This window comes from Astatotilapia calliptera, chromosome 23, assembly GCF_900246225.1.
Source record: "Astatotilapia calliptera chromosome 23, fAstCal1.2, whole genome shotgun sequence".
Lineage (NCBI taxonomy): Eukaryota > Metazoa > Chordata > Actinopteri > Cichliformes > Cichlidae > Astatotilapia > Astatotilapia calliptera.
The window spans coordinates 12228147-12241571 of NC_039323.1; the positions used below are offsets into that span (position 1 = coordinate 12228147).

A 13425-nucleotide genomic window follows, 5' to 3' on the forward strand; every position below is an offset into this window, starting at 1 on the left:
TCAAATGTTGGGTGACGCACTGCTCCTCCTCTGTGGCTTGGTTATAAACCAGCTCAGTTGAGTTAACGACTTGTTAACACACTCATAATGACCACTAAAGGCAATGCAAAGGTCAGATAAATATTACAGTATCACCACCTCATTTTGCTCATTTTGCCTGCTGCTTGGACTCTTCTCTCATTATATTCCTTCCTCACCTCCTCTGCTCATAACCTCCTCTGCTGATAAATGCAGTGGAGGAACAAAGCTAAGAGAAGCAAGTAAAGGAAGCAAGGAAAGGAATCAAAGAGACACTGTGGTGTGAAAAAGTGTTTGCCCTGTCATGATTTCCTATTTTTTTGTTTGTCACACTTAAATGTTTCAGATCATCAAACATTTTAAATATTAGACAAAGATTTACACAAGTAAACACAAAATGCAGTTTCTAAATGAAGGTGTTTATTATTAAAGGGGGAATAAATCCAAATCTTCATGGCCCTGTGTGAAAAAGGGATTGCCCCCTAAACCTAATAAGTGGTTGAGCCACCCCTAGCAGCAACAACTTCAATGAAGCATTTGCAAGGAGCCTTTCACAGCTCTGTGGAGGAAATTTGGCCCACTCATTTTTGCAGAATTGTTGTAAGTCAGCCACATTGGAGGGTTTTTGAGCATGAACTGCCTTTTTAAGATCATGCCACAGCATCTCAATCGGATTCAGGTCAGGACTTTGACCAGGCTACTCCAAAGTCTTCATTTGTTTTCTCGTAAGCCACTCAGAGGTGGACTTGCTGGTGTGTTTTGGATCATTGTCCTGCTGGTTAACCCAAGTGTGCTTCAGTTTGAGGACACAAACAGATGGCCGGACATTCTCCTTCAGGACTTTTTGGTAGACGGCAGAATTGATGGTTCCATTTACAAGTCTTTCAGGTCCTGAAGCAAAACAGCCCCAGACCATCACACTAACACTACCATAATTTAATGTTGAAATGATGTTCCTTTTCGGAAATGCTGTGTTAGTTTTATGCCAAATGTAACAGGATTCAAACCTTCTAAAAAGTTTATTTGTCTCATCAGTCCACATAGTATTCTTTCCATGTCTGTATAATGGCTCTCACTGTGGTTCACTGGAGTCCCAAAACCTTAGAAATGGCTTTGTAATCCTTTCCATCAGTGACTTTGACAAAGTGAAGCAAGCTAAAAGATCGCAAAAAGCAACACATCATGCCACGATCAAAAGAAACACCCGAGAAACCGACAGGTTCTATTTAAGTGGCTTCTGGATTGAAGAGTTCTTCCAGTAATCAGGCCTGAGTGTGTTTAGTAAAACTGAACTCAGCTTTCTAAAAGTGTTAACAATTCATGATTTGACAAGAATAACTTTTTCACACAGGGACACACACAGGGTAGGTTTGGATAAATCAATGAAATCATCATTTAAAACTGCATTTTGTTATCTTTTTCTAATATTAAAATTTGTTTGTTCATCTGAGACATGTGTGACAAATATGCAACACACTAGGAAACCAGGTAGGGGGCAAACACTTTTTCACACAGCTGCTGCTTATGCTCCCTGGCTTGTGTGACTTTTTTTTCCCCATTTGGTTTCATCCTCTTTTGCATTTTGAATTTATTTTTTAAGGATTCCTTAATTATTTTAACTTGGAATCCCTGAAGCTTTTTGTTCTCATCTAGAAGCCTGAAGACTAAAGGTTGAAGTTTGTTTGGCTATGTGCTGGCCTGCATTAAGTGTGTGTGCAGGGTTCAGTTGGATCTGGGCATGCTACACATGTAGCGTAATCGCTAATGGAAGTGAATGATGAAATCCATCACATCCTAAACAGCAGCTGATTTTGTGAAAACTGTTAAAAAAACAAAACAAAAACACAACCCATAAAGCATGTCGAGAACACTGTGTCACTGCCAAAAAAATAGGTCTCCAATTAATCCACAAAATAAAAAAAAAATCAGACGTCACTGAGCTCCCCAAGAGCGGTTTTTAGATGTGGGTGTGTTTGCATGAAAGTGGATCTAGTCATCATGCTCATTACAGTCCAGTGTTTATTGTTTGAGTGTTTTAAACCTATTCACCTGTCATTCAGTCCTGTACAGCTTTTTTCATCATTGTTCATGTGTAGGAAACCTCTAAGCTGAGTTCATGCAGCTCCTGGAGGCCAAATCTAGACAAAAACTCAGATTTCTGTTGCAGATTAAGACTTAAATAGAAAAGATTTAAAACCATGCAGCAAGACATTGTTGAATGATCTTGTGTTTCCATATTTTCTCAGACTCTCTTGGCTGATTTGCTCATTTTCAGCGTTTGCACCTAAAATGTTTACATTTTATTACAAATAATTTCTCCCAGCTCTACAAATTCATACACTGTCAGTTCTGCTATGTTTATTGTGTGGTGTGGCAGATCATTGTACACTTACTCCAAACCCTTGTCATTGTAAATGGTGTTTAAGATTATTGGTGCCCTTCATTTTTTTGGCACTTTACTACTTGCACATACTTTGCAGTATCTAAATGTTCTGCATTTTTGTGCTATTACTTTTCTTTTTTGTAAGTTTTATACTTTATTACATTTCTTTTCATTTATGGATTTTCAGATAATTTCTGGGATTACAACAATGAGCCTTGAGAGACATCATGAGTGACGTCATTCACTGACAAATATCTTTTTAACTTTTCAAATTTATTTTACTCTTTTAGCTCGCTTTAATGTGGAAGCTTGTTTCCACCACTGAAAGGAAGAACTCAAATGAATAAATCAAAATTATCTTTGTTGTTTTCTTCAAATTTGGAGTTACTAAGTTGCAGTTAGGTGTACCAATCAGGAAGCTCCGTGAATAACATCATTTCTTTAGTACCTGGAAACAGATGGTTCAGATACAGGCGCTCAAAATCAAATAGTGATGGCATCAGTAAACTAGCAATATAAACATGAAGAAGTTGCTGTTGTGCTAATAACGCCATGCGATTTAGCTAGTAACACAAGGATTACATTATTTTTTAAAACCAGTTTGCTCATTCATGACCAGCAGCTGTAGCACTGATAGCTGATGACTTGCACCTTCTGCTCCTGTGTAACAAGGAAAAGACATACCATGACAAAGCTTCCTGATTGGCAGAGCCATCTCAAAACTTTGACTTTATAACTTTGAAATTTTCTTTTTTTCTGGAAATTATCTTACACTGAACAAAAATATAAACGCAACACCTTTGTTACTGCTCCCATTCCCCATGGGATGGACGTAGAGACCTAAAATTCATTCCAGATACACAATATAACCATCCCTCCCAAACAGTGGTCACAAATCAGTCCAAATGTGTGGTAGTGGGCACATCTGCCATATTGAGATAATCCATCCCACCTCACAGGTGTGCCACATCAGGATGCTGATCTGACATCATGAGTAGTGCACAGGTGTACCTCAGACTGCCCACAACAAAAGGCCACCCTGGAATGTGCAGTTTTTTGCGCTATTGGGGGTCTGGGGACCCAGAACCGGTCAGTATCTGGTGTGACCACCATTTGCCTCATGCAGTGCAACACATCGTCGCATGGAGTCTATCAGATTGTCAATTGTGGCCTGTGGAATGTTGGTCCACTTCACTTCAATGGCTGTGTGAGGTTGTTGGATATTCGTGGGAACTGGTACACGCTGTCGTATACGCCGGTCAAGCACATCCCGAACATGCTCAATGGGTGACATGTCCGGTGAGTATGCTGGCCATGCAAGAACTGGGACATTCTCAGCTGCCATCTGCCCTGAACAATGTGAACCATGATTCATCCGTGAAGCGCACACCTCTCCAACGTGCCAGACGCCATCGAATGTGAGCTTTCGCCCACACAAGTCTGTTACGGCGACGAGCTGGAGTCAGGTAAAGACCCCGATGAGGATGACGGGCATGCAGTTGAGCGTCCCTGAGACGGTTTCTGACAGTTTGTGCAGAAATTGTTTGGTTGTGCAAACCAATTGTTCCAGCAGCTGTCTGGGTGGCTGGTCTCAGACGATCTTGGAGGTGAACCTGCTGGATGTGGAGGTCCTGGGCTGGTGTGGTTACACGAGGTCTGCGGTTGTGAGGCCGGTTGGATGTGCTGCCATATTCTCTGAAACGCCTGTGGAGACGGCTTATGGTTGAGAAATGAACATTCAATGCACGGGCGACAGATCTGGTTGACATTCCTGCTGTCAGCATGCCAATTGCACGCTCCCTCATTGCTTGTGGCATCTGTGGCATTTTGCTGTGAGACAAAACTGCACATTCCAGGGTGGCCTTTTGTTGTGGGCAGTCTGAGGTACACCTGTGCACTACTCATGATGTCAGATCAGCATCCTGATGTGGCACACCTGTGAGGTGGGATGGATTATCTCAATATGGCAGATGTGCCCACTACCACACATTTGGACTGATTTGTGACCACTGTTTGGGAGGGATGGTTATATTGTGTATCTGGAATGAATTTTAGGTCTCTACGTCCATCCCATGGGGAATGGGAGCAAAACCAAAAGTGTTGCGTTTATATTTTTGTTCAGTGTAATATATTTAAGATGTAAATTAATCCAATGATTATATTTGAATTTCAGTTAAAAAAAATGTCTGTTCCAGTTTGAGCAAATGCCCTCCGCTCTATTCCTCTGTTCCAGGTTGTAAACGCCTTAAAACGTTAACATTAAAACATCAGAATCAAGCACAATGATGTTCATTTATGAAAAAGAAACTTTATTCCATATTTTGTGGTCCTCAGTAGTAATGCACATTTTAGATATAAAAAGAACCGTGGGTATGAAAATAGCATGAGCATCGGAAATGGACTGTAGATGCAGTGGAGCCAAAGGAGCAAAAACAACAACCCAACAAAAGAACCCAACTCACAGGACACCACGCTGCAGAGGAGTACAGTCTCAACACTTGCACTTGACTATACCACTGAGTAATGAAACATCTATTGTATGTCACACTTGAGCCACAAATCTGAAAACCTAAAGCAGGAGAAAAGTGTACAGTTCAATTTGTGTTAAATAGGAGAGACGACCAAAATATGAAACCACTGCTGAAAAAAAATCACTTGCGAGAGCAAAAACGTGGCTGTAAATGAAAGCTTGTGGTAGAAAAAACACTGTGTACATCAGCAGAGACTGAAGCCTCTTCAGCAATTACAGAAGCTGTTAGTGGGGTTTCTGCTGCAAATCATACAGCTGTGGACAAACTGGAAAAAAGACACAGACCACCTCAGAGCATTTATAGGCTAATTATTACTGTTACACTCATAGATTTCATTCCAATGACACTTCACTGTACTGCACTGAGCACATGGAAAGCATTTATCAAAAAAGAAAAAAAAAAAGTCCAGCTTCCTTGAGCATTATTTCAGCCGTCGGAGAAGAATATGAAACAGAAATGTCTTTGGCTTGTTTGTCGCAACAATACTCCGAATGTGGCTTTGAGTAAGTTCGGTGGTTTGATATACTTCAGCTCATCAAAGCTGCGCCGATACTGCAAAGATTTTGACACAGCTTTCTTTGCAAGAGCTTTCCCAGCACATTGGTGACGGATACGTTTCCTGTCTGTCACCAGCTCAGCCTCCCCATCTGCCTGAGACCTGCTCATCCTCAGATGACACAGAGCCCAGAGCTGGTTCACCGGTTCAGTGTGGAGTCACACACATGCCAGTACTGGCCCAGCATCAAATCACAGCCTGTAGCTCTCCCTGTGTTTACCCCTTTCCTTTCCAGCAGGCTCAAAAGTTAATACCAAATAATTTGGGCTGTCCATGGAAAACTAGAAAATATGACATTGATGGTAGAAATTAGAATTTTTCAAATGCCACTGGAGAGAGCACACGGTAGAGTCAGTGGAAAATGACGTCTCAATTTAAAAAGGCACACTATCCGGTCGTTAAGTGATGACGTGACGAATCCTACTTCCGGGCCTAAAGTAGTCTGCGTTTAATATGGCTTTTGTGTTGTTAACATGTAATGTTTTTATTACCACTAATCATTTATTTAAGCTCAGTTTTTAAAACCTTAGGATGTAACTACAGCCCAGCCCATGCAGCAGTATATGAATGACTAACCTCGTATTGTGGATGGATTATCTCAGTTGTTCTCCTGGCTGAAGTTTGGTCCTTTTACAGCATCCTGCCATGCGATTACATTTGTTCCTGACCACCGAGAACACTCACGTTAACTTTTTTTTCAATCGATAAAAGTTATCTTGTTTAGATTATGCTAACATAGCTGTGTCGCTAGCGGTCACGTAGCACATCATTATATACCAGCTAGCCAAACTTCAGTAACCCTACAAACATTACCGCTGTTTAGTTTTCTGTCTTCATTTATGTTGGAAGTGATAACAGAGCTGTATGTTTTAATTTGTTTCCAAAACCCCGCAGTCAGGACATGCTATATTGTATTTAGATACTGTAGAAGCTAGCGAGCTAACTTCCTGCTAACTTCTAACTCCGTTAAATGTCATAAATTCCATTTTCATGGATGCCTGGATGTTAAACTCAATTGTTACACCTGGTAGAGCAGAACGCTGATCCTTTTATTTAGACAGTTTTCAACTCTCAGTAATGCCATAGTGATCATTTGAAATATGGACCTGCAGCGGAGTTTAGGCCCAGACACGGCTAGTGACGTCAGACTTAACGACCGGATATTAGTTTTCATTATGCTCAATAAAATCATAGCTTTGTGCCTCATGGAGACTCATAAGTGTTTTATCATGTATATCATGAAAAAAAAAAAATGAATTTCTTGATGGTAGACAATTCTTCAGAAGTGAAGCCAAAATATCTCAATTGTCTCAGTGGTGACACGGCCAGCTGGAGTTTAATTCATACATGAGCCAAACAACGTGTTTTCTGTCATATTCTCCATTTTTCCACATGAGGTTTGTTTTGGGCAGCTTTGCTGCAGAAATAAACGTGTTTACAGCCAGCCTGGCTTAAGCAGCTGCTATTGTTCCATAATAATTGCAGTGGAGTTGTTCTTGTTTTTTTAATTAAGGCTTGAAGTTGTACATTATTAGGTGTGTGGCTGCTTTGAGTGGCTGGTGATTGCTGATTTTGCCACTAGATATCTGCTAGATTTCACCTCAGCCAATTTCGGCCACTGAGTTAGACCTCTATAGCATGTTTGTGCGTTTTTAAGGCAAATATCAAAGAGATTGCCCAAAATGTCTGCGCTCCCGATTTGGTAAGTAAAATTGTAGTATTTTATAGTGTTAACTGATAACTCTGCAAGTTTAACATTTTCACAAATACAACAAAAATTTTGTAAATTAAGGTACACATTAGAGTCAAAAGGGCCAAAAAACTATATTTTAATGTGACAATTTATCATTTGCCTGTAACTGTAAATGTCTGACTTTTGACATCTGCTATTTAAAAAAAAAAGAAGCTTCGATCGAGGCTTCACTATCCAATGGGTGATGGCAGACATACGAGCTCATACGTTCATACATTGAAGGTTAACTAAGTTACTGTTAATATTATACCTAGTGACCTAAGAGCTCAGTGACTCAATGCAGCCAGAAACTTACTTACGTCCTAAAAATATTTTTCACTAGAAATGATAAAAATATGAAATATTCTGTGTTAATTGCAAACTGTCATGTTTTCCAGACCCAGGTCATTACTGCACAGTTACAAATGATCAGTACAAGATGGCTCTGCCAGTATTTTGGCTTCACATTTACAGTTTAAAGAACATCTTCCATTTTTATGTAAAGTCCAGAGATGAGCTCTGACATAAGTAGCAATACACAACCCCTACAGAAACGTCCGAACATCATACAGAGCCATACAGAGCCAAGCTCACAGTAACGTTTGACCTGTTAGTGAGTTAAATGATACCACTTCCATGTTTGTTTCTGTTGTTTTAGTTTCTGTTGCCTGATAATACAAAGCGTGGAGAGTCCATGAACAGGCAGATCTCATCTGGCAGGTTAAACTGACCGACTGGTGAATCCTGGTGATTCTGCCGGTGAAACAGAACTAGCGTGAGATCCCCTTTACATGTCCGCCTTTTTTTCAATCACCTGTTTGACAAAAGCAAAGCGAGGCCTCCAAGAAGCAAGAACTGAAGCATGTGTTTGTTTGTTTTTCATCTTTACATGATAATGTAGTGTAAGAGTGTAAGGTAGAGCACCACTCAGAAAATCTTATTGCATCGCCCTTCATGTGTCAGCAGAAGGGAGTCGGGGCACTGTCACATCTGGGCAGCTCCACTAACACAAACATGGATCATAAAAGTACATTTTTGCCCCCAAATTAGGACAGAGAAAATGATACGTGGCTGTTCAAGTTGAGAAATAAAGAGATCAAAAGAACTGCTTTCAGCATTTTGTGTTTGTTGAAGAAACACATTGAGCACGCAAACCAACATTTTCATTTTCATTCATTTTAGCTGCTGGCATAGTGGGCGGCACTTTACACCATTCTTGACATAGTTTACCCTTTTTCTGTGTGGAAATCCTGAAAATGTTCTTTCAATATTCTTTTGCAAGTTGACATTTCCCATTTAAGATGTCATTTAATTAAACTGATGCAAATAAAGAAATAAGAAAAGCTCTGAATTCATTATTCACGTATGCGTTCCTGTACCATAACTCAGTGTCAACGCTGGTAGAGTGTTTTTCCAGCATACCACACCGTGCTGTTTCCTCAGTATTAAAACATTAAAATAACCATTTTAGGGTTGCTCAGGCGTGTCTGAATAAACAAATGAGAGGGCACCTGTGTGAAATATTTGGCACAAACATAGCAAATATAATTAAAAGAAAAAAGCTGAAAAAGGGATATAAAAAGTTCCGACTTGGTTTACTGCCAAAAGCAAAGGAGTAACCGTTGCTGAAGTGAGGTCTTCACCACGCTGAGGTTATTTATCAGAGGTAAATACGTCTTTCTGGTGTTCGTCTCAGCTCAGGGTGGGCTACACTAAGGCAATTCAACGGTCGCTAATGCCAGGTGGAAACACGGAAATCAAATTATGATACAAACAGTCCATATTAAAACTATAACTCTATTTCTAACATAGCCTCTTCAGCGTAATTGTAACTGTTTATTGCATGCAAACAGAGATTGGTGATTGTAATAAGCAGGATTATTGTATTTGTGCCTACAATTATGTACCAGTGACACCCATTATATTGAACCTAGGCATTAGTTAAACAGCAGAACAAACACTATTCTTTGCCTAGTTACTTTATCTAGTGTGCGCTAAGAAGTGGCTGCTGTGTGACGCCAATACACGGTGTGAATATGCTCATGTAGAAAAAGAACACTTCCATTATAAGCATGGCTGCCTCGGCTCCCAGGGTGTTTCATCTCAAAGGAGCCCAATCTGTGACAATCCAGCTGGTAGACATAAACAGTTTTGTTGCGCCTGCTGCCTGTAAATACATTTAACCCCAAAATTTTCCACCTCCAAAGCCTCCACATCTTACTGCAAATGTAAAAGAAAACTTCAGGTTCATTCCATATGTGTGACTCACATTGATCAACAACAACTCACTGCTAAGGTTTCTTTTAAAGGAAAAATTACACATTCTAGAATATTTTGCCTCCGTGTCCAGAGTTAGATGATTGATTGAAGCAGGTTCTGGGTTTCGTTTGGCCTGTTATAACCTGACCTGCTGTATTATTTAAGCTCTTTCATGTTATTGTTATATGCTTTATGCTACTGTTTGGTAGGTTGCAGTCTTGTATATTTTGTCTGTGCTGTCTCTGGGTTTTTATTAGATAAGAGGGAAGCTGGTTTTTATTGTTTTGGTGGGAACTTAAAATGAGTCTAGGTCAGGCCTAGCATCCCTGGATATTATAAATGTTATTTGTGTTAATAACTGCATATTATTAATCTGGAGCTGGCATAGCTTTATTAGATCCTTCTTGCATTAAAAGTTGATGAAGTTTTACTTTTTTATGACATACTTTATTTTGTACCAGGAATATGTATTTAAATTCAACCTTAGAACACGAATGTTGGGTGATTTTAACTCACACAATGAATAAATATCATTTAGTGGTAATGTCCAATAGAATTTTTATGGTAAAAAAAAATATATTAAGCAGATCATTTTCTCCTCTCAGAATAAGTGCTTTTGTGTTTCTCTCGCTCACTGTTTTCTGTAATGCAGGGAGACTGTGCCTTCACCAGACAAGGCTCACATGTCTCAGGACTGGGTGGACCGAAAAACAAGCTCCCAGTTCCATTATTTGTATTTTTTGTTATTCATTTTTTTTAATGATTCCTAAATTTTTGACTTATTCTAGAGCTGTTTTATTTCATTAGATCATAGGGGAAATAAAGGAAGAGTACTTCAATTTGTTATGTATTGTTGTACTTTAATATATTTTGATGGAAAGTATGTTTTATACTTAAATATAATGTTACAAAACTGCACATTAGTGTTCTAGAGTTAAATGGGATAATTTTAACTGAAGCCACATCTTTGTCATGTTCCTACAGATTTATTGGTGTGACTGATGTTGGTCCTGCCAAACTAAGTGAAGCAGAGTAGACTTATTCTCGTATGTGCAAAAACCAAATTGCAGGGAGGAAAAATTCATAAACTCCAAGACGATAGTCTTTATGCTAACCTAAACGATCCAGCTGTGAGCTCTAAATTCATATATAGGTCCTGGAAGAAGTCTTCTTATCTAATACAAGGAATTCAACAGGTGTATTTCGCAGAATATAGAAAAAGCACGTCTTTCAAATGAAAGTATTTTTTTCATAAGCGCATACATGTGGTTGTTGATCTCTGTTGGCTGGTCTTTTGTGCCAAAGACAGACTTTTCTTCAGTAATTTAATTTTCCTCTCCCCTCTGGGTTTAGAATAAGTAAAACCCACAGTTTGACTTGTTACTATAGTAACACAAACAGTATAAAGAACCATTGAAAGAATTGGTTTAACACCATAAAATGTATTAAAAATATACCAGTAAAGCACACGCTGTTATCTTGGCTGTCAAGTTCATTTGAATCGTCCTTTTACCAGCCTGATCTTTATAACATACAGAGAACTCAAAGTGTTGTGACGAAGGAGGGATGAGCCATGTCTAGTGGCTGAAAGTCATAATGAAGTGATAAGAATCTAATAATCCTTTGTGTTTTCCAAGAAATGGCCATTTTTTAAATGGGGTTCTGAATGAGAATAGCCATAATCAGTCAAAGCCAGGCTCTTCTATTTTTCTTAATAAATCATTATTCCCTGATTATTGTAGCAGATAGTATCTACCCCTCCAGAGGAAGGCACTATGAGTGGTTTGAACATCCTTGGATTTTCATCATCTGGATCTGACTGATGACTGGATAAAAGCATTCCCTACAACACAAGCCATCCTCCTGACTGAGGAGTCTGGGACACATTTTCTTCTTCGTCTTCAAGTCGTCGTTAGTGCACTGTCCATCCTGACATCCCTCTGTGTACAGCATATGAAGAGAGTCACTATTGTGATGTATTCTCATACCTGAAGCCACTGAGGCTGAAATCTCTGCCAGGCACAGGGCTGCACACACACACACAGACACACACACACACACACCACAAACACACAGTCCTCCTGACTGTGTTTTCATCTCCAGGTAACTTCTTCAGGGTCCACAGGAAAGAGTTTATTTGGTGTTACCTTTTATTCAGATTGAATTACCTCTGTTAAGCTGCACTGTCCATCTCCTGAAACCAAGCAGGCACCCTCAGTGTGCTAAAGGTAGAGATAGCCTACCCAGTAGACGATGTTGAAGAGTAAGAAGGAGGTGGGGAAAAAAACGCGGGAGTATGCGTCCAGTTCATGTACATCTATGTGGACGCGGCCTCTCCTCCAACCGCCTTCTTTACACTCCTCGAAACAGCAGAAGAAGCTCTGGCAGTCTTTTCCGTCCAGACACTCGTAGACACAAGGGTCTTCAAATTCCTGCCAGTACATGGAGTTGTTTAAAGCGATGACTGTGTGTGGAGGAGGTCTCACATCGAGGACTGAGTAGTTCTGAAAATACAAGAAGTCTTTTGAGTACCAAATGCTTTCCCCCCATCACATTAGAAGGTTTTTTTTTCTTAAAGCAGAACATTGTCCAGAAAGTTTGATGGTTACAGATCTGAGGTCCAATTTGTAGCCATTTAGTCTCAGTAAGATTAAAGTATTCTGAGGGAGAATAACTTACGTCTTTATATCCATTGATTATGTTTTTCAACTGTGTGTTTTTGTACCCTTGTTAGGGCAGCTCAGTCTGGACAAACTCTTAACATGTCTAATATCTACATGTTCTCCAGACATGAGGGAAATAGTGAGTGCAGCAGTGGCAGTAAATCATTTTTGCCATAACACGGGCAGTAGCCTCTTAATGTCTTTACATCTATTTTTTAAATAATCGTTCATAATAACCTCCCCTGTAAGGAAACTTTGAGGCAAAATGAAAGAGTAAAATTCAACAGCTTTCCACCTGTTGATTAATCTGCAAGCTGTCAGAAATGATGTCTAAAAATCTGACAGGGAACGTTTTCACACTGCAATCATGATGCTGATAAAAGAAGCTGAAAGATACTTTGTAGATACTTTGCTGACATGAGTGGACGAACTAAAAGAACATCTGAGTCTGTTGTGTGTCCACTAACAGTGTCTGGAAACATTTTCATGTGCGACACTAAGTGTAAGATGAGAGCACAGGACATGAGGTAGACTCTGTTCTCGCTGTATTTGATGGCCCGCCTGTCCTGTAAAATAGTGATGTCCCATCAAAGTGCGTAGATAAGGCACCATCACATCATCTCATCTCTGAGCACTTTTCTTACTTCAATCCTTTGATAACAGAACTGAAGCACTATCAGAAAAAAACTACTTTTCTAACATGTGACAATAATCCTGTGCATACATTTTACCGTTTTTTTCCTCAGAGTTCACCGACCTAACTCAGTGAGACTATTTAACACATCTGTTTGAAATGCACAAACTAGCTCACCAGTCTTTTCGGTTCCATGTAGCTGGGTCTTCGAACGCTGTACAAGTAGTAATTTAACGTAGCGTACTCCATCAGAGCAGCAAAGACAAACAGGAAGCAGACGGTGACAAAAAGGTCCATGGCGGTGACATAAGACACTCTGGGCAGTGATGTCCTGGCCACAGTACTGAGAGTGGTCATGGTCAGAACTGTGGTTATACCTGAAGGACAAACAAAAGTCGTCTCAGTCAAACACAAGTTTTTTGGATCTGTTTCCACTTGGAATGTGACTTTGGTCCAAACTGAGTTTTGTTGTTTGCGCTTGCTAACCACATCACTATAAAGTGACACAATGCCGACATTAAAATCTCTACAGACACTTGAGCTGGTGATGCAGAATTATAACAATAACTGTGGAAAAACAACTCAAAAAAGCATTGCGTGTTCAGTGTCTCAGACAGTCCGGCAAAAGCCAGGCAGGACGAGGATTACA

The 13425-nt window shown here is 39.8% G+C and overlaps 1 protein-coding gene across 5 annotated transcripts in view; it reads right to left on the minus strand.

The window, feature by feature from the left end:
• Positions 1–10449: 10449 nt before the first annotated feature.
• Positions 10450–13425, minus strand: part of gabrg3 (gamma-aminobutyric acid type A receptor subunit gamma3) — an 84591-nt gene continuing 81615 nt past the window's right edge. For all 5 annotated transcript variants that reach the window (XM_026160191.1, XM_026160185.1, XM_026160186.1 and 2 more), the window contains 2 exons: positions 12954–13153; positions 10450–11983 (listed from right to left, as the gene is read on the minus strand). In XM_026160191.1, coding sequence (XP_026015976.1) covers positions 11702–11983; positions 12954–13153 — 482 coding nt within the window. In that variant the 3' untranslated portion in view covers positions 10450–11701. The remainder of the gene's footprint in view (positions 11984–12953; positions 13154–13425) is intronic.